This window comes from Diceros bicornis, chromosome 14 (assembly GCF_020826845.1).
Source record: "Diceros bicornis minor isolate mBicDic1 chromosome 14, mDicBic1.mat.cur, whole genome shotgun sequence".
Taxonomy (NCBI): Eukaryota; Metazoa; Chordata; class Mammalia; order Perissodactyla; family Rhinocerotidae; genus Diceros; species Diceros bicornis.
The window spans coordinates 23,545,545-23,570,067 of NC_080753.1; the positions used below are offsets into that span (position 1 = coordinate 23,545,545).

Sequence of the window (24,523 nt, forward strand, 5' to 3'; positions counted from 1 at the left end):
TTATTGAGATGTTCCGTTTTTGGGGGGGAGGTATTCACTTTTTACTCTATATACTTCTGTAGGGTTTACTTTTAATAAGCATGAGGAAGGGATTGACTGAGAACATCTTCCTGAAGGAACCGTCTGTAGTAGTAAGGAGAAGGAAGTTGGCCAGAGAAGAGAACTGCTCCATTCGTGTGAGATACATCAGTCAAGTTTTTGAGTCAGAAATGAGGACTGGAGTGGCAGAAAGAGGGGATATAGTGGAAGTTGAGGCCCTTTGGTGAAAGTTTTAAAGGCAATGATAAAGAGCCTGCTTTTGATTTGAAAAATGATCTATAAAATAGAGATGGTAATAGTACCTAGTCCATTGGGTTGTTGTGAGGACTAAATTAAATAATGCACATAAAATGTTTAGAACAGTGACACATAGTAATTGTTCAATGTTAGCTTTTATTATTGAATGAAAATACATTATCTTTTGTAAGCCTGAATAAATTAATGTGTTATCTTTTATTATGTGCGGTGATGATTCTGCTGACTCCACTGACAGATCATGTAGCTTGGATTTTTTTCTAGTGTTGGTGGTTGACCCTGCCATTCCTGTTCTTCACCTTTGATCCTCTCACCTGCTAACACTTAGTATCAAAATCTGAAACACTGAAGAATTACAATTTTAGAGCTCTAGACATATGATATCCTAAAAGTTGCTATTGGTTTTGTTTACCAATATTATCATGTATTCTAGGTAACATTTGGGGTTTGTAAAAAAGAGTGGAACAGGTAATTTGGAGGGAAAACATCATTTTCTTTACCCATGGGATATGGAATAGATATGTCACTTTGCACTGAATGTGTTAATCAGTTTTTGTTAGCAGTGCAGTGTAATGAGCATATTAGCTACAACACCTATATTGGCAGCCAGCAGTCTGCTTGTGAAATCTTTTAGAAAACAGAAATCTGGTGAGAAGTGTTCCTGAGCAGTTGAAATGTTTTTGGGGGGAAAATTACATAGAACAAATAAAGTAGAAAAAATTTCTCCTCCAAAAAGAAATTGTTTCACCACTGAAAGCCATGAAAAAGATGTTTTATCTGTGGACTGAGATATGACAATGTAATTTTGTAGGGCTTTAGAGTTCTTTTTGTATCTCAACTTTTCATCTTAAGTTTGTCATTTAAAGATCCTCAAAGTATGTTTATATTTGATTAAAAAAATTTATAAAACTTTTAAGAATGATGAATTTCTCACTTTGTACTATATATATTCTAAGGTAAATTATTTTTCCCCTCTACTTCCAGTTAAAATGTATCTTAAAACATATCTTCTTGAGGTTTAAAAAGAAACCTTCAGCAGAAATAACAAGAAAAGTTATATTTAAGCACAGTACTTGGCACTTCAGTGATGTTCAGTAAGTTTTTATGGACTAAATTAACATATGCATGAATGAAAAATATTGTTCTGAGTTTGGACTTTGTACTCTGTGATTTGGGCACCGTCTAGCATTGGTGTATAAAGGTCTTCTGTTCAACCTCCATTCCCTCGCCCATTTTCCTTCCCACCCCACAAGCACCTTCTCTAATGTATTTGATATATGCCCTCAATTCTATATGCATCTTTCTAAAATACTTAGTGATGTTTTTTGTCTATGTATCTTTAATTAGAAAATTACTCATTACACCCCACTGTTGTAGAATTTGGCTATAGAATTCTCCCTATGAAAATGCTGTAGATCTTACTCTGGTTTTTACTTTTTTCACTCAGCACTGTTTTAAGATCTATGTATGTTTTTGGATGCACATTTAGCTAATTGCTCCTAACTGCAGCGTAGTATTCTGTGGTGTGCATCTGTTCCCATAGCGATGGATGCTAGGCTACCATAAACAATGCTACCAATAACAGTCTTGGACATGTCCATTATGGATGTATTTGAGAATTTCTTTGAGATACAGACTCAGGAGTGGTACTGTGGCATAAGTACTGTCAGGCTGCTGCATGGTTGTGTCAGTTTATACCCTGCAGGCATTGCAGTCTCACCCTCTGCAGTATTTGGTATTGTCCACGTTTCTAATTTTTGCCATTTAGTAATAACTCATTTTAATTTGTATTTTCTAATTACTAGTGAGTTTGAGCATTTCTTCATGTTAGCTGTTTCCCTTCTGTGAAATAAGCACGAAAGAATGAACATAGTATTTTTTCTTTAAGCTGGAGGAACTTTTGGTTATGCATTGTATTTTGTAAGATATTAACTTCAAAAACGGAAGAACATCATACTTTATGTAGAAGCTTAAAGTACTGTTTTCTTCCTGATTCCAAGAGACCATGAAACAAACATTTTTTTAAAGCATTCAACTTGAAAGCTATAAAGTATGCTACAATTAAACCACCTCGCTAATCTATTCTCATTGTCTTCATTTATGCTGAAAATTGAGAGCAAATGTTTTTCCCAGAGTAGATTTGGTGGGAAAATGCCTCATCACATTAGTTTTTAAAAAATCTCTCCTGGTCAAAAATCAGTAGGAGATCATGCAAAAAATCAGATCCAGCTGTTTCCCCCTGTTTACAATCTCCCTAGATGTCAGAAAGCTGAGTAGATAACAGGCAACACCTCTACTTGCCTGTCCGTGAAGAGCCCAACACTTGATCAATAAGTACCGTCTTAAAATTCATTGAATATAAGTAGATGATATTAAATATGATGAACAAATACCATATTGTACTCCTCACTTTTCTATGAAAGGGCAATAGAAAACATCGATGTTTTAGTTTTTTTGTGTGTGTGTGTGAGGAAGATCAGCCCTGTGCTAACATCTGCCAATCCTCCTCTTTTTTTTGCTGAGGAAGACTGGCCCTGGGCTAGCATCCGTGCCCATCTTCCTCCACTTTATATGGGACGCCACCACAGCATGGCTTGCCAAGCAGTGCGTCGGTGCGTGCCCGGGATCCGGGCCGCCGAATGCTGGGCCACTGCAGCGGAGCGCGTACGCTTAACCGCTTGCGCCACCGGGTTGGCCTCAGATGTTTTAATTTTTAAAGTATTTGGAGATAGAGAAAAGCCTATTTCCTAATTGAGATGCCACTTCTTAGGGTCGTAGAGAAAGTTGGGCGGCAGGTGTTTGAGATTTTCACATGGGTCCCGCTACTGTTTGTTTCAGTCTTCAGGAAAGGAGGGACTCCAACTCAGAATGCTGTTTTCCTTGTTCCAACAGATTTGCAGTATTTGTGCTTTCCTTTCCTGAGGAGGCAATACAGTTTTTTAAGTGTTTTAATTTCTGACCAAAATGTGACACAATCAAGTTGTTCTGTTGACTTTGGTTTAGCATCTCCTTGATGGAGTGAAAAAGGAATTTTAATTTGTGACGTGATTGATGTAGCTGTAAACCATGAACTTTTCCCGTAATATGTTAAAATTTTTCCTTTTCTTTTTCTTTTTTTTGCTCATTTTGTGGTTATGACTTCTAAATAAGTATCAGCAAAATGTTATTTCCTGCTCTTAATTTTTTTCAAAGAAAGCCACACACTCAGCTAAGGTGTAGAGTTTTCCAAATACTTTGATTTTGCTCTGCCTTGAAAATTGCTTTTTTTTCCTTCATTATTTTTTTTCCTCAGAAATCTTGCTTGGAAAAACACATTTTTAGATGTGATTTTAAAACATTCTTTTTAACCTTGTCAAGAATCTTTTAAAATTTAATATTTACCAGTGCTAAGCCTGTGGGTAGCATAAAAAGTATGCTACCTGCTTTTCCCCTCTCCAACATTCTGCCTCTCCAGGGACCTCCGTTTTCTACTCTTCCAGCTCTTTCTTTTGGTATTTAATGCTATTTTTCTCAACAATAGGCTTAGACTGCTATTTTTTTAAATTTGTAAAAAAAAAAACCTGCACAGCTATCATCCTGAGATCTACCCTCCCACATATCCTAGGTATTTCCTTGGCTTCGCTATGTTGGAACCCCCTGTTTGCTGGACCCCTTATCTTCTTCCTTTACTGTTTGTACCTTAATTTAATTAAGCATTTCCTCCAGAAAGTTCCTAAGAAAAAAATGCATGGTATGTAAAGCTGTTTGAGAACCTGCATGTATGAAAACGTCTTCCTTTTCTCTCATACTTGATTCATAATTTACCTGGGTATAGAATTCTAGATTGGAGAATATTTTCTCTGAGTTTAATAGGCATTACTCTATTTCTAGCTTCTTTTATTGCTAATGAGAAGTCTGATGGTGTTCTGAATCTTGATTTTTTTTTCCCCTCTCCTTATCTTTGTCTTATCCTTTTTTTGGTCTCTGATGTTCTGAAATTTTATGATAATCAGCCTTACTGTGGGCCTTGTTTTATCTGATGTTCTGGGTACACTGAGAGCCTTTTTCAGTTCTGGGAGATTTTCTTGAATGCTTAAATTCTAACCATCCTCCCCCTTTTCCCCAGTTTTTGTATTCTTTCTCTCTGGGACTCTTTTATTATATGTGTTTGGAACTTAGAGGCTCATGGGTCCTTTAATTTTCCCATTTTTTCTATTTCTCTTTTTGTCTCTTTGTTCTATTTTCTGGGAGGTATCTTGAACTTCATCTTTAGACTCTTCTAATTAGTTTTATATTTCTGCTATCATATTTTTAATTTTCAAGAGTTTTTTCTCTGAGTTGCTTTTTAATAGTTTTCTATTTTTGTTTCTTGGGTAGAAAAGCTCTTCTCTGAGTATGTTAATTATAATTAAAAAAAATTTCTTCAGCCTCCTGCACTTTGTTTCCTTAAAATACCTTTACCTGATCATTTGTTTTGGTCTTTCATTTAGGGAATTTCCTTAAGTGCATAGCCTTGACTGTCTTACTCACATTCCAGATTAAGCCACTGAAAAACTGAGAGCTGAATTGCTGGCATGGGGGCTTCTAAAAGTTAACTGGTGGTCTTCATTATGAGGTGATTAACCAGGGGCCCAACTTTCTTGGAGGGTCCACTCTAGCAGTCAGTGTTTGTAGGTGTTTTTCTCTTGGCCACGATCTTCCCCAGAAAGAATGCTTCAGTCATCAGCTTACACACTTGGCTGCAGCGTCTCGGGGGGTGAGTGGGGAAAGAGCTGGGGATATTAGTTGTCCCTTAACCCCCATCTTTTTAGACTGGTAGGCCTGCCGCTCGTTGTGCCTAAGTCCAGAATCTCTTTAGTATGCAGAGAGTAAACTTTCCATCCTCTCACCAGTGGCTGCTTGGAGTCAGGGTAGGAATCTTGGGGTAGAACTTTCATCTTGTTCTCCTTTTTTCAGCCCTGCCTGCTATCCCCACTTTCAGAGGTGTTCTGAGCTTTTCTGGTGCATCCCAGCACAATTCAGTTTGCTCTGGGCTTCCCCTTAACATGCTTTTAGTTTTTGCTTTCTTTGCTCTGCTAAATCAAATAAATTATCCATTTGCTTTTCAGCTTCCAAAAACTTTATTGTACTTGTTTCCTCTCCTATTCTTTGTCCTTGTGGATTTTACGTTTTTAATACCATTTTAGTGGAATTATGGAGAGACCAGAGGTAAATGCAGGTGTTAAGTGCATCCTGTTTCACTGGAAATCCAAGTTTATTTCTTTGATGCACTGTTGCAACACAAGACTTAATAGGTGGATGGCTTATAGCAATTGCAAAATTTTGGTACAGTAGCAGAATTGTACATGACATAAATTCATTTGGTTTTTGCTACCCTCATGGATTAATGCCTAACCTACAGCTTGCTATAAGAGAATGACATCTGAATGACTTTGGGAAGTTTACAGATAGAATGATAGAAATTTAGGTCTTTGAATAACTTAAATGTTCCTTTTAGAGATGTGGAAACTGAGACCCGAAGAGCAGAAGGGCTTGCTTGTGTTCACTCTTCTCTCTAGAACTTGAACGGAGTCTCTTCTCCAGTGTTCTTTTCCTTACCACCATGGTTCTGTTCTCATTAAAGTAACTGGAAGGGGAGCCCTTTATCCATTGCTTATGTCACCCAAATGTCCTGTTTTAGGTTGCAGTCATGGAATTTGGTGTTTTTATGTTTTTCTTGCCGTTAATGTTTGGGGTCTAGTTTTGTTTTGGTAAACTTTAAAACTTGAGAAAATTTGTGTCTTACCATTTAAAGATGTTTCTGTTTTGAAGAATTTATATTGAGCATTTAAAAGGTTTCTTTTCGGGGCCGGCCCCGTGGCTTGGTGGTTGAGTGTGCACGCTCCACTGCTGGCGGCCCGGGTTCAGATCCCGGGCGCACACCGACGCACTGCTTCTCCGGCCATGCTGAGGCCGCATCCCACATACAGCAACTGGAAGGATGTGCAGCTCTGACATACAACTATCTGCTGGGGCTTTGGGGGAAAAAATAAATAAATAAAATTATTAAAAGGTTTCTTTTCCCCCCCTACTATTCCCTTGTCAGTGCTTTCCAAAAATTCTCTGTGGAGGAGGGTGGAAACTCTTCCCTGAATAAAATTGTAGAGGTAAAATTGTTTAGAACAAATTAGTGTGCCTGTTAAAATTTTTAAATAATGTGAAAAGGAAAGCAGGTGTTGTAAAAATGTCAACAGGTTTCTTTGGAGAAATCCTAGAATGCTTTCTTTACTAATTTTTCAAAACTCAATTCTCAATTCTTCTCTTCCAAGACCACTTCTTGCATTTTACCCCAAGCTACATAAGCCTTTTGTCTTATTTTCCCTTCCCTCCTATACCTTGTACTTTGTACCATTCACTCCAGAACGCCACCGAATTCATTATATGTTGACATAGACGTCTTTGGCGGTTTTTATTTATATTTAAAATCCTTGGGGGCAGAAACCCTGCCTTAATCTTTTAAATAAATTCACTTACACACATGTTTGTGGAGTGCCTTCTTTGGCTGAAGCACTGGGCTCCTCTGTAGGTGCTAGCATCTTTTGGGGTACATATTAGTGCCCCTTCCTTTGTGTCACATTGATGACTGGTAATAACAGCTAGGAGCAAAGTAGGGAAAACCTGTTGTTGGGAAGCTAAGAGATCTAATGTTCCCTTATCTGGAAAGTGAACATTTTGGAAGAGAAGTCTTCTGAGATTCCTTACAGCCTTCAGATTTCCTGATCATAAGAATCAATGACATCCTTTATAACCTGCTCCAACAGTGACCGACAAAGAAAAATAATGTCTCTTAGGGTTGAGTGGAATCCAATGGAAATTTTTCCATGACTGAGCTAAGCTGTTGCAAGCAATCTGAAGTAACCTAGAACACTTAGAGTGATAGAGCATTGTTTTTTTTCTCCCTCTTCTAAGGTTAAAAACAATCCTTTCTCATTATACTTTGGAAAGGTGTTAATTTTTATTTTTTCTAATTTTTATTTTTTATTATGAAATATGATACAGGTTTCCCCAGCCATTCGAAAGTAGAGCATTCCTGTGAAACCCTTCATAAGCCAAAATGGCGTAAAGTAAAGAAGCAATTACCATTCATTTATATGGGAAAAATTTTTGAGCATTCCCGGATCCAAAAAATAACCCACCAAATCATACCAAATAATGCATAAAACCTAAAATAACACTAACCTATAGTATAAGCAGGAATGAAATGATAAATACACAGCCTGTATCAAGCAGAAATCGTGTATGTACAGTGTAGTTTCACTTACCAGAATCAGGAAGACAGCACACTGGAAGGCTGAGAGGTGGTGATGGTAATAATGGGGTGTTAGGCTGAGTCGTCAGAGGTCGGGTTGTTGGGAAGTACAGGAGACTGGGGTGTAGGAGAGCTAGGAAGAGGGTCATCTGTTAACATCCCGTCATCATCTAAATCCATCAGGGCAGGCCGGTCACTAATAGCTACACCTTCTGTGACCGCCTGCCTCAGTGTCGAAGGTCAGCGTTCATTGTCTGCTGTGGCTGACGTGAGAGGCTTGAAATACGACAGTATGCTTGACTGCTTAGCCTCTATAATGGCTTGCTGTAAAACAAACGCTAAACGCTATTTTTACTTTTTACCTTTCTTTGTAAAAGTGAAAATCCTATTTGGATTTCTTTCCATTAGTGAAAACAGGTACTAATGTAGGTCTTTCGTAAAAGTGAAGTGGCGTAAATCAAACTTTCGGATAGCAGGGGAAACGTACATTTTAAAGACTAGTAAAATAGAAGCTGGGGTAACCATCCTATAAGTGTAAAAAGTTCCTTGTGTGATCCTTCCTTATGGCCCACCCCAGGTTACCCACTATCTTGTCTATTATCCAGAAAGTTAGGATTTTGCTGTTCTTATTATGTTTTAAATTCTAAACTTGAAAGCAAAATAGCTCAATAATGAAAGGCCCTCAGTCTTTTTACATGTATGTTTTATTTTGTTATTTTTTTATTAAGGTATAATTTACATATAACATTGTATTAGTTTCAGGTGTACAACATAATGATTTGCTATTTGTATATGTTATTAAATGATCACCACAATAAGTCTAGTTAACATCCATCACCATACATATTTACAAAAAACTTTTTTTTTCTTGTGATGATAACTTTTAAGATTTACTCTCAGGCCCAGCCCACGGCATAGTGGTTAAGTCTGGCGCCTTCCGCTTTGGCGGCCCGGGTTCATGGGTTCGGATTCCAGGTGTGGAACTACACCACTCGTCAGCCATGCTGTGGTGGCAACCCACATGCAAAATGGAGGAAGATTGGCACAGATGTTAGCTCAGGGCTAATCTTCCTGAAGCAAAAAAAGAGGAAGATTGGCAACAGATGTTAACTCAAAGCGAATCTTCCTCACCAAAAAAAAAAAAAAAAAGAAAAAGATTTACTTAGCAACTTTGAAATATGCAGTACAGCATTAACTATAGTCACCATGCTGTACATTACATCTCCATGACTTATTTATTTTGTAACTGGAAGTTTGTACCTTTTGACCCACTTCACTCATTTCGCCCATTCCCACCCCCTGCCTCTGACAACCACCATCTGTTCTTAGTATCTGTAAACTTGGGGTTTTGTTGTTGTTGTTGTTTAGATTCCACATATAAGTGAGATCACACAGTGTTTGTCTTTCTCTGTCTGACTTATTTCACTTAGCATAACGCCCTCACGGTCCATCTATGTTGTCACTAATGGCAAGACTTTATTCTTTTTTATGGCTGAATAACATTCCTGTGTGTGTGTGTGTGTGTGTGTGTGTGTCTGTTCATCATTGTAAATAATGCTGCAGTGAATATGGAGGTGCATATATCTTGTCAAGTTAGTGTTTTTGTTTTCTTCAAATAAATACCCGGAAGTGATTTGCTGGATCATGTGGTAGTTCTATTTTTAATTTTTGGAGGAACCTTCACAATATTTTCCATAGTGGCTGCACAAATTTACATTCCCACTAATAGTGCATAAGGGTTTCCTTTTCTCCACATCCATACCAACATATATTTTTTTTACACAAGATAAGACTAGAAAAATAATAAGTAACATTTATTGAGCAGTTATCCCATGCCGTTGACTCTTCCGAGCACTTTACACATCCTAACTCCCCAACAACTGTATGAGACAGGTGAGGAAACTAAGGCATGGAGCTAGGAATTTGGTGCCACTGGGATTCTAATCCAGCCAATCTGGCTCCTAAACCTGTTCTCTTAACTATAATACCTAATTATACTATTGTTTTATAATTTGATACAATTTTATATTTTTAAGATCTGTGTTTATTTTATATCTTTGAATACTCGAACCAGATAACAGTGTAGCCATCAAGCTCTATATTGTTTCTGCTAGAATCTTTTAGTTGGAAAGCTCTACAGGCTTTAGATCTTGTCCGAACACTCCTAACTTCACATTGCTTGGCACAGATATATAGTTCACCAATTTATCTGAACCTTATTAATCTTTAGTATTGTCCATTTCAGAGTCCTTCTCAAATGTTTATTTTATAAATATTAGATTTTTTTAATGGGAATTTTCATGGAAAACCAATATCACTTATGTTTATAGTATAGTGAATAGTGATATTTAGGTTAGAGTTAAATTAAAAGAAGAGCTATGATTATAGGAAGCATTTTTGTAATATAATATTTCAAAATTTTTATTTAAAATATTTTCATGTTTGTAAGACACAAGTAATTTTTTTTTTTTTTTTTATGAGGAGATCAGGCTTGTGCTAACATCTGCCAATCCTCTTTTTTTGCTGAGGAAGACTGGCCCTGGGCTAACATCCGTGCCCATCTTTCTCCACTTTTATATGGGACGCCGCCACAGCATGGCTTGCCAAGCAGTGCGTCAGTGCACGCCCAGGATCCGAAATGGCGAACCCCGGGCTGCCGGCAGCAGAGCGTGTGCACTTAACTGCTTGCGCCACTGGGCCGCCCCCGACGCAAGTAGTTTTTGACACTTGTTTAGATATGATCTCCAAGAGGTAGCTTCTTTATAAAACAGTTATTGATTCCGTTTAGTGAATGAATGTTTCCTTTGCAGTGTTTTCTCTGAAAACAGCTATCTGTAGTGACAAGTCTTTATGTTTAAATTTTAAAATTAGAAACTGTTTCTGTAGAAGGAGTGCAGATTTACAGCTCAATATCTTCTCAAACAAGGCACATAAAGTGCTTCAGGATATTATTAACTGTCAACTAAGTTTCAACATGGCACAAAACTTTACTTAAATAAACCTCATGTTCTTTGCCACTGATGTAGGGTTACTGGAGTTTCAGTAATTCAAAGCAATTATCTTGGGCCTAGGTGCTACTATTTTTTTGCTTTGTGATCCTGGGCTGGTCATTTAATAACCAGTTTGAGTACCCAGTCTTCATCTGTATAATGCTGCTGACACCTGCCTCATTGTGAGAATTAACTGAGCAAATATATGTGAAAACACCTCACACAGCATGGTATCTGGTAGGAGTAGAATAAAGGTTCATAAATGTCCTCTTCCCATTAAAATTGCCACTGTGTGCTGACACAATTGTTGTACAGTATTTATAAAATGTGCTTGGTAATGACACAATGTTTTAAAAATGGTTTGAATGTATGCTGGCAGACTGAACTCTACCAATTAATAATATTTATTATATGTGGGGAGTATAAGAAGCAGGATTAGATGTAAGCACAATGATGAAATAGCAACTCTGGTGTATGCTATATGGAAAGTCATTTGTATGGCTGACACTGCTACTCTACAAACTAAATGGAATCTGGTATTGCTTTTGTTTGCATTTGTTTATCTTGGATGACTGGGGAGAATGCCGGCATATGATGCTTTTGCTTTTAGGTCATTTTATTTTTTGGTGAGAAGGAATTCCCAATCTGGCTAAGATCTTATGCCCTTTAACCCTTATTAAACTGTTAAGACTAGAATGTTATTTAACTAAAATGAAGACCCAGGGGCCGGCCTGGTGGCGCAAGCGGTTAAGTGTGCGCGCTCTGCTGCGGCGGCCCGGGGTTCGCGGGTTCGGATCCCAGGTGCGCACCGACGCACCGCATGTCAGGCCATGCTGTGGCGGTGTCCCATATAAAGTGGAGGAAGATGGGCATGGATGTTAGCCCAGGGCCAGTCTTCCTCAGCAAAAAGAGGAGGATTGGCAGATGTTAGCTCAGGGCTGATCTTCCTCACACACACACAAAAAAAGTAAATTAATTAAAAAAAAAATAAAGACCCAGATACCAAACACATTTTAGAGTTCTTGAACTCTATCTGAATGATCAGGCTCTTTTATCCTAGCATGCTCCTCAAGCGCCCTGGAATGTTCGAATATCAATGTCTCGTCTCACCAGAATAATGATGTAAATTAGTCTTTGCTTTCTTTGGTAACAAGGAAAGAATAGCTAACCCACATGCAACTCTTGTCAGTTTGCAATGCACTCACACACACATTTTCTTATTTGATCTTCCCAGCACCCTTGGAAGGAGGTAGAGCCGATGTTATATCCATTTACACATGAGGACCTAGACGTCTCAAGACATTAGTGAGTTGCCTAAGGTTACACTGCTAATAAGTGTATCACCTGGGGCTTAACCCCAAGCCTTCTGATTCTAAATGTAAGGCTTTTTCACTCTCCCATAATCTTATGCACCTTGTAAATTAACAGACCTATCTGGTATCTTATTAGATATGGAAGCCAATCAACAGGGCAGGTGGATTCCTAAAGGCTTTTTGATCCTAACCACCACACAGGTATTTAGGGAAGAAAATTTCTAATGTGGTGCTTGATCATCTTTTAGTCTGAGACTCTGGATCTCTTATACGTCATTCATTGACTTGATCCCAAATTGTTTTTATTTAAGAAGGCTAAAACTATATGAAAGGTTTTGTTCTAATATAAAAATGTACTTGTAGAGAGATGATGAAATTACATTTTGCAGTGGTAAATGCCATGTGAAGTTTTTAGCTGAGAATACTTTATACATGTTAGAAAGCATATTGCCTGGGAAGTAAAATCTGAGATAAACTTAATTTTAGAAGAGAGGGTCCTGTACCAGTGATTCATTTAACCAACAATATATATTAAGTCAACAGGACACAAAAATGAATGAAAAACATCTTTGTCCTCACGAAGCTCACAGTCTAGGTTGTCACTCCATGTATACTGTATAACACAACTTCCTAAACCACAGGGAACACATTTCTGTTTATTGGTGAAAAGGCCTTTTAATAAACAGCCTCTAGGAAATCAATTCATTTGGCAAGTGAACTTAGATTTCACCACTTACATTATTCTGAACCACAGTCAGAGTGTGTGAGTGCAATCCTAGCACCCTTTGTGTTTCACAGAAAATCATAAATCTATCTGTTTTGCAGTTTTTGTGCAGAGGTCCTTAGTTTGAACTTAAACCATTATTCAGAGCCGTTAATGGGTAAAACCAATGGCAAGCTAATAACTTAGAATCTTAGAACAGTAAAGGGGCAAATCTTGAGCCTTTGTTCATGCTGTCTGTGCTGTGCACTGAAACATAAAATGTTATATGTTTCTTTTTGCACTATTGTTTACTCTGGGTGGTATGTACAAAATTTTAGGATTTTAAATGTGAGTCGTTCTGGAGATCACATAGCTCTTCAGTGGCAGAGCGTGGACTGAAACCCAGGTTTCCTGATACTAGTCTTGCTCTCTCTTCCCACCAGTCATGTTGGGCTTCCTAATTTAGTGGCCAAGAGAGATTTAATTGTGCTGTTCTTAAAATTTTACACGAATTTTCTTTATTTAGTTGTGGATGCATGTAAAATTTTTCCTTCTTTAGTTGTGAGGGTTTCCTCTACCTTTGTATCTTCCAAGTTTTTTGGCTTGTTTTTATTTTGATTAGACATGACTGATCATTTATGATTAAAAAAATATTATGACATTGACTTAAAAATAGTCATTTTGTAGACTTCCTACCCACGGACAGAAAAAGTATCAAACTCAGGTTGTGAGCCAGCGGTGTTTTGGGCAGGGACAATGAAAATGTTTCCACTCCAAAACAATCAGCATTGGATGTGGCTTCCTAGATTATGACACCTGCGTTGTCTACTCTCAGGGCTGTCTTGAGGCACCTGGGAGATGTGTGTGGAAGCACTTAGAAAACCAGAAAGTGTTATTGACATGTTGCATGCGTGCATTCATGCATAAATCTTCTGATTAATTGTATACTTGAGACTTCTTGTCATAAGACATTTTGCTACATGACCTTATAGATGGAAACAGGCCAAAAATGTGACTGGGTTAAGGGAAACACTTAAATCCAGCAAGGCTTTGCTGATAGTAAAATTATGGAGTGAATGGATGTTGGGAAATAACCTAGAGTGTTAGTGCCTAGAATGTGAATGGAAATAATAAGTGAACTTGAAATTTTTTTTTGTTTGATGTCCAGCCTCTTCATTCTTTCATCAGTATTTATTGAGCACCTAGAAAAGACTAGGCACTTTATTATTATTATTATTATTTATTTTTTTGCAGAGAGAGAGGGTTTATTAATCACAAGGCAGCCAAGTAAGGAAATGGGAGGATGAATCTCAAATCCGCTTCCCGGAAAATAGGGACTCAGGGATATTTATAGGGAGGGGAGCAAGGTGGTCTGAAATGATTGGATGTAACTGATGATCTGGGCAAGCATAGTGAGGCTCTTTGTAGGAGGCGTGTTCACAGAAGGGCGGCATTAGCATGCCCTGAGGGTGGAGTTCCAAGCTCTTGCAGTCAAAAGGTAGCTTGTCGGACACATGTCTGCATGGGCCCAGTTGATGGGTTGGTGGTCTCAATCCGGCCTGAAGTGGCCAAGGGGTTCAGTTCCTGAAAAAAATAGCTCAAACACCCGTTACCATGGTGACCCCAGCTCCAGGGGGATGTTACCTGTAGGAACCTAGTGGGAGTCAGATAGCATATTGCCTAAACAGCACAGTTAACAATGGGTAAATTTATCATGCAGATTTAAGTCCTCGCCTTCCATTCTGATAAGTTTCTAGATAAGGCCATCCCCCCTTCTTCCATACATATTCCCCCCTTCTTCTTGGCCGTTTTCCCTTTTTTTTCCTTCAGTCTTAGGAGTTGGTGATGAGCTAGATAACACTTCTCAGAGAGGCGATAATCCTTTTTGAGATAAAGGAACTGGGTGGAATCTGAACTGCCTCTACAGCTGCGTTTCCAGTCTTGCAGGGATTTTTTTTTTTTTAAGGACAGTTGCTCTTAATTTCTCAGAAATTGGGTTGTAACTGAAATGACATTATAGATTGATCTACCTGTCTAACTACATCATAAAGGCACAAAGAAACCACTCAAGTTTTCCCCAAGATGGAGTTTCTGGGGCATAAACCGTCCAATAGAAGGTGTTTCCAATTAGTTAAAATGCACTGGAGGGGTGAGTCTCCAGAGATGCTTGGGGCATTCATTCCCCATGGCGGTAAAGCAAGTGTCCTGCTGACAACGGGCCAGAGAAGGGTGTAGAGCCCAACTGTGGATGTCACTATAGCTGTAAGATTTAGTCAAGTCCCACTCAGCCTGGGCACTTAGTCCCTGAACCAGCACAGGCGAGCCAGGGAGGCAAGAGGCAAAAGCCTGGAGCGGGCTGGGGGCCGGGGCTCCCAATGCTGGGGTTGAGAGTTAGGTCTTGGGCAAAAGCTGCTCAAGTTTTCAATTTTTACAGAAGGCCCAGGTTCTGCTCAGGTCCAGCCTGGACTTAACCTTGACTTAGTGACAACAGAGGAGGTGATGAATGAGACAGACAAAGAAGAGAAAGAGGTGGTCAGGTCTTGCCCTCCCTGCCTCTTCCCAATGATTATCAAGATAAGGGTGACACAGACAACACTTCCCAGGCAGGACAGTTTATAGAATAAATTACAGATCTCCAGTCTCCATAACTGACTCAGTAGGCACCTAAAATACTCAACGGGTTCTTGACAGGAGACAAAACAGGGTTCCAGATTGTCGGTCAAATGACTGGTCCAGGGGCCAACGTGGAATCACTCCAGGTGCCCAAAAACCAAAGGAGAGCTCCCGGAGGTGGAGCAGGGACTCTCAGAAACCAGAACCCAGAGGAGAGCTCCTGGGGGTGGGGTGGGGTGTGGAGCTTTCATTAGCATCTGTAAGACCAGGAGAGGAACCTGAGACTCCAGATTTGATTAAGTTCTTAAGACCAGTCGTTGCAAGAGCTCTCTGATTGTGGCTATGTGGTGTTACAAAAAAATACCGTTTTTTCCTTTTTCATGGACTCATAACTGAAAGTTGCCTGATTTTGAAGAATCCAGCCTAGAGGGCTGCATGCGGGAATCGAATTAGCGTTTCCCATTGTTTCAGAATTTAGACACTGCCGGTCAAAGTATACTTATGCTGCAGCTAGAACCAGATCTTGAGAACTTCTGTGAGTGGATCCCCTAATTCTTCTTTAATATTGGGCGTCCCCAAAACCAAGACCCTCACAATGAAGGCCAAACCAAAGCTCCCTTTTCAGAAGTCATGGAACGCTGCCCCCCCCAAACCAAGGCTTCCTTTTTTTTTTTTTATTTTTTTTTTGGTGAGGAAGATTAGCCCTGAGCTAACATCTGTTGCCAATCCTCCTCTTTTTTCTGAGGAATGTTGGCCCTGGCCTAACATCTGTGCCCATCTTCCTCTACTTTATATGGGATGCTGCCACAGCATGGCTTGATAAGTGGTGAGTAGGTCTGTGCCCGGGATCCGAACCTGCGAACTCTGGGCCACCGAAGCAGAGTGCACAGACTTAACCACTATGCCACCAGGTCCGCCCTGGGGCTTCCTTTTCAGAAGTGAAACCAGAAGGAAGAAGAAATAAGGACCTGGTCACTTGTACCAAAGTTATTCACCAAAAGACATCTTCCAAACCCAGAAACCATCTCCCTACTACAAAGTGAAAATATGCACCAAGGAGTTGGCAGTGCCGAGCCAGGAAAAGAATCCTGAAATAGTTCCAGGAGAAACGCTCCTAGACACTTTTTTAGACATTACTGATGTTCACAATGAGACAAGATGCTATTGCTGTCCTTCAGGATTTTACAGGGGAAGGCAGTTACAGACAAGATATAACACAGAATAATAAATGTTTGTATCTTAGAATGCCACATGAGTGACTTTGCTGAAAAAGGTATAAAATCTTGGTTAAATTTTTTTCTGATTTAAATTTATTAATATTCTTTTGGTCAACTTTCTAAACTTTTAAAAATATGTTATAAAATATATATATTTAAAATATTTTGAGGGGCCGACTCCATGGTGTAGTGGTTAGGTGCGGCGGGCTGCACTTCGGCAACCCAGGTTTGTCGGTTCAGATCCTGGGCATGGACCTACGCCACTCATCAGCATGCTGTGGTGGTGACCCACATGCGAAATAGAGGAAGATTGGCACAGATGTTAGCTCAGGGCTAATCTTCCTCAAGCAAAAAAAAGAGGAAGATTGGCAACAGATGTTAGCTCAGGGCCAATCTTGCTCAGCAAAAAAAAACAGTAAAAAAATATTTTGAGATACATATTTTTAAATACATAAACTATATATATATATATATATATATATATAAACACCTTAATTACCTAAAATATGGATCTGTTCTGTTTGGTAGGCCATCTGAACATTCCTTACCTGACTACATCAATATTAGAGAGCTCTTAAGGAAAAGGGCATTGCTGCTGTCACTTTGATGTTAGTCCTTGGTGCTTGTGTTTCTTAAGAGCAGAAACTTGGGTTTGAATCCTATCTCTGCCACTTATTAACTGTGGAACTTTGTGCCTCGGTTTCCATGTTTGTGAAATGGAAATAAAAGTAATACCTATCTCAGTTGTGAGGAGTGAATGAGTTAATATGTGTAACAGTGCTCACATGAGTGTCTGGCACACATTAAAGGCTATCTAAGTGTTAATGGCTATCATCATCAACATTGTCATCATCGTTATTGTTATTATTAGTATTATTTGGCAGGATAAGACTAAATTAAGTAAGATTTCAAGAATGGATTTTCTCCTTCTCAAGCCTTGAAAATTGCTCTAAACTAAAGGTAGAAAGATAAAAGAAGGAAACTTAACCTTTGTTGATCATCAGCTACGTGCCAGGCATTGGAGTAGCATTTTACCTGCATTCTCATTTAATCCTTACACCAGTGCTATGCAGTAGATGAGAAAGTAGGCTCGGAGAAGTTAAGTAACTAGCATAGGGTCTTGTACTAGTAAGTGGACACCATCGTGATAACTGGTCTCTTACTCTACATCCTGTACTCTTGCCTTGTGTGACACCACAAAGCCTGAGAGTTCAGCAGGTTTCACCAGTAGATGCTTGTTGGGGACTTTATTTCTAATGGCCATTTAAAGAGATGTCATCCACATTTTTAGTTTGTTCCTACCATAGTGATTTGTTTGGTATATCTGTAATTCCACTCCCCCCATTCAAAAGTATATTGCAGTAGTTATTAAATGATATATAAGTGGGACCTAGATGGAAAATATTGGAATGTGTCGAGTTTTATTAATAGTTTTCAGAATTAGGCTGACTTATTATAATTTCTCCATTTTCAAGATCGCCATGATAATTAGTGAAGTCATTACTCTTCACATTAATAGCTGTTTCATAGGGCCTTTAATCCTAAACTCCATGTAGTTCTATGTCCTAGGTGCTACAGAACTGATTATTGGGGTCAGCTTTTGGGGAGCATCCAGAATTAATTCAAATAACTTGGATTTAAATATAATTAAGTTAACTTTTAATCCTTTGGTGGTGTTATATTGAAAGTAGGGTTATTTGGATAGGAAAGAGGGAAATTTTATGAATATAAAGTCCCCATTCATACAGTGGCAGCTTATCTTCCTGACTAAGGTTCCCTCAGACCCCCAACCTAGAACGTGTGGAAGTTGTAAGCCCGTCCTGAAAGTATTTGTGCATTTCCTGTGTTTTGTCATCTTACCACCGCTTCTACCTCCTGGGCCCCTGTTTTCTTGTCTTGCGCCTCGGATGTGCACGATAGTGCACCCAGCTGTGAAACGGCTTCTCTGATTTTCAGAAAGGCCTATTCACACAGGGCATTTGTGGGTTTAGTACACCTAACTGAAGAAAGGAGCCTTACATTGCTAATACAAACAACTTCCTCAGTAAGGCAGCCCTGTTCTTAAAATGTTTTCAGACCTCCCTTGACCCGGGACCTTCAGCCCCACCTAATCCCAGCTTTGCTCCACTATACTAACTCTTCTTCTCGTCCTTTCCCTCTCATCATTCTTCTCTCTGTTCCTTTCAGAGATAAAATAACGAATTCTTCCTCTTGTGTAATGCGGAGCAATTTCCCTTTCTTGACAAATATTATGGGATCTTGACAGCCATTCTGCAGGGATCCATCCACTCAAGGGGACTGGACATGAGAGGTGGGGGACCCATATTAAGAGAACATATTTTCGCAAAGAAAATGCCTTCCAAGAGAAATTCTTGTGTTAGTTATTAGGGTGACAAAATAGAGAATTTTTCATCCTGTTGCATGGCGGCTGACACCATACTAATCTCAAGCTTTATTGAGTCTTACTTCCTGAATAAAGTGTCAGAAACCTAAAAAATGATTACACATGCAGTGTGTCCGAATCCTACACTCTAGATATCTTTGAATAATATAATGTCCCTGTGTATAAAATGTATGCTGCTTTTAAAGAAGCATGCTGGGGCCGGCTTGGTGGCTTAGCGGTTCAAGTGTGAGCGCTCCGCTTCGGCGGCCCGGGGTTCGAGGGTTCAGATTGTCAAGCTATGCTGTGGTGGCGTCTCATATAAAGTAGAGGAAGATGGGCATGGATGTTAGCCCAGGGCCAGTCTTCCTCAGCAAAAAGAGGAGGATTGGCAACAGATGTCAGCTCAGGGCTGATCTTCCTCACAAAAAATAAATAAATAAAAAATAAAGAAGCATGCTGCTTACCTGAAAGTCATGAATTCATTTAACACAAAGTCACCTCATGGCATCTTTCATTATTATATATACTGCTTATCCAGAAATAATTTTAGCTTTTGATATTCAAGTATGTTGTTACCATGAATTTGTTTTTGTTTTTCTGGCAGTTTTGAGTTATTTGCAAAGACAATGTATAATCTTTAAAACCTAAAACAGGGCCGGCCCCATGGCTTAGCGATTAAGTGCGCGCGCTCCGCTGCTGGTGGCCCGGGTTCGGATCCCGGGTGCGCACCGATGCACTGCTTCTCCGGCCATGCTGAGGCCGTGTCCCACATACAGAAACTAGAAGGATGTGCAGCTATGACATACAACTATCTACTGGGGCTTTGGGGGAGAAAATGAATAAATAAAATTATTAAAAAAAAAAAAGACAATGACTTTTTAAAAAATAAAATAAAATAAAACCTAAAACAAATGCAGAAGTACATTTTTTAGGAAGCAAACTTTCATACTTCCATTTGTGGATCAGCCTATTGATAAGTGACTGAATCTTTGGTTGCTCTTAGTTGAAAAAAACACCTCAGCTTTTTCACTATTTTACGTCAATTTTGAGGACTTGTAGGGAGTTCACTAAACTGCATTATAATACGCTGATCCTTTGAATTTATAAATAAAATTCATGAAATTGCTTTTATCTTGCTGTGTATTAGTCCAGCCTTACAGATTGTTTTCCCCATAGGTAATAGAGAAGAGGAAACCTAACCAATGACTGTGGAATAATATGGAAGAAGATGGAAAAAACTTGTTTAATGGGTAAGAAATTAAACTACAATAAAAAGTTATTAATGAAAACTGTTCTTAAGAGTGTTATGTATGGCCGATCTGTAATAGGTGGCCAAGGTTGGAATACTAGTAGGTTGAGTGATGAGTCACTCTCATTGTCTTATCCCCATTCTGAACTTTCACCATCCTCTTCCTTCTTACCCTTGTGCATTTTTCAGTACTGTGAGTTGACTTAAGCTAAGAAGGGACGCAGCCATATCTGAAGATGAAGCTGGGACCTGGAGACCAGCAAGCATACTTAAACAAGTCTAGAGTGGGTCTTGAGGCTTACTGGTGGTTGGATAGAGACTGTCTGCCATGACCTATCAAAAATATTAACCACCCCTTCTCGCTCTCCAAATACCGCCAGCTGTTGTGGTGTTTGGCTCATCATGGGGATCCCAGTCATTTAGGCACTGCAGATTGTGTGTCAGGTGGTAATCAAATAGAATTCCACAGAAAGCCCAATAAAAGATTTGACTAAATTTATGAGATATAAAATTTTTTAATTACACAAGTCCATACATTCTTATTGTCAATAATTCAGACATTACAGATAACCAAAACCCCCTACCTGAATCCTAGCCCCCTCCCAAAGTATATAATTGTTTGCTGTATATTTATGCAACCTTCTTCTTTGCCTAGTGGTTAAAAACTTGGGTTTAGAAGCCAGACTGTTTTTGGCTAACCACTATTAACTTGACATTTGGGCAAGTTAATATCTCTGTGCCTCACTTCCTTGGGTATAAGGTGGGGACAATAAATGCCTATCTCATAGTGATGTTGAGCATTAACTAGTTAATCCGTATAAAAAATTTGGAATAATGCCTGGAACATAGTGGGTGTTCAGTAAGTGTTAGCTCTAATTCTCATATGTGTCCCAGTTAGCATTTCTTTTTTTCTTTTTTTTTGTGAGGAAGATCAGCCCTGAGCTAACATCTGTGCCAATCATCCTCCTTTTTTTTTTGGCTGAGGAAGACCGGCCCTGGGCTAACATCTGTGCCCATCTTCCTCCACTTTATATGGGACGCCACCACAGCATGGCCTGACAAGCAGTGCGTCAGTGCGCACCTGGGATCCGAACCCGGGCCGCCAGCAGTGGAGCGTGCGCACTTAACCACTACGCCATGGGGCCGGCCCACAGTCACCATTTCTATGTACCAATCCTCCACAGAGGAAGCTTTTTCTGATATATTCCACAAGTTAAACCCACTTAGGTAAGGTTAGCCCTGGTGGCAATGATTTTTAAATTTTTCCATGAAAGTTTTCTTTTTGGCTTCAAGCTTCATTTCTGTCAGAGTATGCTCTAGACTATGTGTGAGAATAGAGTTATACACCTTCAGCTCTTACTGCGAATCTTATAGTGTAGGTGATGCTTACAAGCATGTGTGAGTAAACAACTGTCTTTGGGCTGTGATGATTCTATCTTGCCCATAGAAGTATCGATGTCAAAGCAGGATGCACTATTCTCTTGTTTCTGGATAGCTATGTCAAATTTCTCTATTAAGATTCTTTCAGTCTATTTTGAGGGACAAGTCTTCTTGAGCTTCCTTTTTTCTTGTTTTACAGAATCACAATAATTTTGAAAATATCTTTGACATCTTTTCCATGGCTTGTCAGCACTTTCTTAGGTGGTGCAGACAATTACCTATTTTAAGAAGGAAGGACACTAAAACAGTCATCCCTTTTTAATGTTTTCCTCCTGTGTTGTTCTGGAGTTCTATTAGATTACATGGACTATTCTGTCTGCTGTGACTGTCTGAGAAGATTTATGTATAAAAGCAGAAGTTAACATTTACTGAGTATTTATTATGTGTCTGGCACTGTTTTAAGTGTTTTACTCATTTGTTCATTATCTCATTTAATTCTGTCATCCACTTCTGAGGCAGATACTGTTATTATCTTCATTTTAAAAACAGAGAAAAGTGAGGCACAGATTAAGTAACTTGCCCAAAGTCACATTGCAAATGGCAGCTTCATTTTTCAAACCTAGGTCCTCTGCTCCAGAGCCTATGCTGTTGACCAGGGGATTTGGCCTAGTTAATAAACTCACAAGGTTTGCTAAGGTGGAATTGAATTTAACTAAGACAGTAAGCCAAGTATTTCCTGAAAAAGTCACCATAACTAATCTGTGTTTTTGCTTGCTAGAGGGGAAGGAAAATTTGAAATCATGTGTCTTAAGTATAGGAAAAATGACAGTGAGATGATTGTTTGTAAATAATTATTTTTAAAATAACTATTTTTCTTCACCATACTTCAGTGAATACAGCTGTTTTGATTACAAATCATTTGAAGTATATAGACATCACCTGAACCTAGCTAAGGACCAATACATGTTTAGAAGGGCTTAGAGTGAGTTAATTTGTAGATTACCATTTAGCTGCTATTCGTAGAAACATGCAGACAGAAAGATTGAACTATGCAGCAGTTTGGAACTGATTGGTAATTGGAAATTGCTCTTTTGGCCTGTTAAATAATATTTGGATGGCAGTCAGCAGAAAGTTGTGCAGGAGAAGAAAAGGCAGGAGAAAGGTGACTTAAAGGGTCTTATAATTAGAATGTCACTTATAAGTGATGGTCTAAAAGGTGAATGTACATTAACAATGGACATTTATATAGAACTGGAAGGAGTTATAGTACGTGGATTTTTGTTCAGGGGTCTGTCTTGTCCGAGAGAAACACTGGCTTTTCTTTTCTTCAAATAGCAATTCATTTCCTGTTGAAATATGGTAAAGTACAAAGAGTAGTGGACATTTAAAATAACAACAAGTACACTAATAAAATGTCTTGGCTTTCCTGTAACGTGTGGCTACACGTAGCCCATGATGTTTTCCTCTCTCCCCTCTCCATCTTTTTAAACTCCATTCCCTTGTTTGAGAATCCTTCTGAATGTTGATCAAAGTTACGGCTCTTAGCGTATGTATCTTTTACAACAGTGTTATAAAGGGTGGTCCAGGGGCCCCTGAGGCTCTTTCAGGAGTCAAAACTATTTTCATAATGATGCTAAAACATTACTTGCTTATAAGTATGCATTGGAGTTTTCCAAAGGCTACATGATGTGCAACCAACTGAATACAGAAACAGGAGAATCCAGCTGTCTTCCTTATTCCAGACATTAAAAAGATTTGCAAAAAGATAAAATAAGGCCACTCTTCAAGATTACTAGATTTGCAGTGAGAAGCACTGGTGTTTCTTTCTACGTTAGAATGTTACAGTGACCCTCATGTGGGCCAGAAAGTCATGTTGCTCTCTCTAGTGATGAGGTATACTGTGAGTGCTGGGCGGTGCCCACCAACACCTCCATGTGGATTCTAGTGACATCCTGATAGATTGGGGCTCAGTCTAGAGAAGTGAAAATTCTCTTCTTTTTTCATAATTGTGCGAGAGGGTATGTTCCAGATTATAAGGAGCTGTGGAAATCTGAACTTAAAGGAGAAAGGAGGGTTTAGTTTTAAGTAGGAACACGGTCCAACCTTGCTGATGACCCCACTGCTATGTACCAGATTTGGAATGTTCTTTGCATTGGTTGTTCCCAACTTTGGGAGTACCAAAAGGACCTTTCAGGACAGCCGTTTATTTTACAGTACTAACTGAGCATCTGCTGTGTTCCAGCTCTGTTATAGAGGCTGGAAATAAGTCAGTGAACAAAATAAAAGCAAAAACTCTACCCTCATGGCACTTCTATTCCAGCCTTTAAGTCCTTTGCCCTAGTGACAGCTCCCTCTTCAGGGGAATCTCAGAGTTGATGACAGCCACTGTGGATCTTGAACGCTGACGTGTTTCTCAATGGTTGAATGGTGAGGATAGATTGGGAACTGCTTGACATTTTGTGATTTTTGATAATTAAAAACAAAGGCACCAAATGGTTTGGGATTTACATGGAACCCCACTATAGCAATAAAGGCGGGCCTATCCAGTCACCCTTGTGGTTGTTTTAACGCTGTTTTGTTTTCAAAGTTACTGCCACTTTTGTCAAGAAATTTAACTTCAAAAAGATTAAATACCAATTGATGTTAAATTTATTCTAATTTTTTTTCATTATTTGAAGAAAAATGTTCATATCTGCATGAGATTTTTCCTTGCCTGGTGAGTTGCTCCCAAGACCCTGTAATTTGTTTAATAGACTTTTATACAGACAGAGATTACTTGGCTCATTAGACTGAGTCACTTAATAATGACTTGAAGGTTAACTAATGTGACCATCAGACTCCTGCTCACCAGCTGAATGTCTATCATATCACTCACTAACTTTTCCTAATGCAGGTGATTGGGAATACCATTAGAATATTAATGGAAAAGGAAACTGACATTCAAAATGTGAGTGACCAAAAATTGTCTCTAAAGATTATTTTAAGATACACTTTAATAGAAACTCTTTTTTTTTAATGGGGTGGCATTTTGGCCTCCCTTCATTCAGGGTGTGAGAGGAACTTTTTAATCAGAATGCACCAAATGGCTGTTGTCTATTCAGCATTGCTACCTGC

At 39.0% G+C, this 24,523-nt stretch overlaps 1 protein-coding gene across 2 annotated transcripts in view; it reads left to right on the top strand.

Annotated features, from left to right (window-relative positions):
• The window catches only part of MED20 (mediator complex subunit 20), a 93,975-nt gene that overhangs the window by 26,670 nt on the left and 42,782 nt on the right, over positions 1 to 24,523 (top strand). The window contains exon 5 of one of the 2 annotated variants that reach the window (XM_058554411.1): positions 19,957 to 20,015. The exons of the other annotated variant lie outside the window; for it this stretch is intronic. Coding sequence (XP_058410394.1) covers positions 19,957 to 19,986 — 30 coding nt within the window. The 3' untranslated portion in view covers positions 19,987 to 20,015. Of the gene's footprint in view, positions 1 to 19,956; positions 20,016 to 24,523 lie in introns of those variants that run through there. 2 annotated transcript variants of the gene reach the window in all.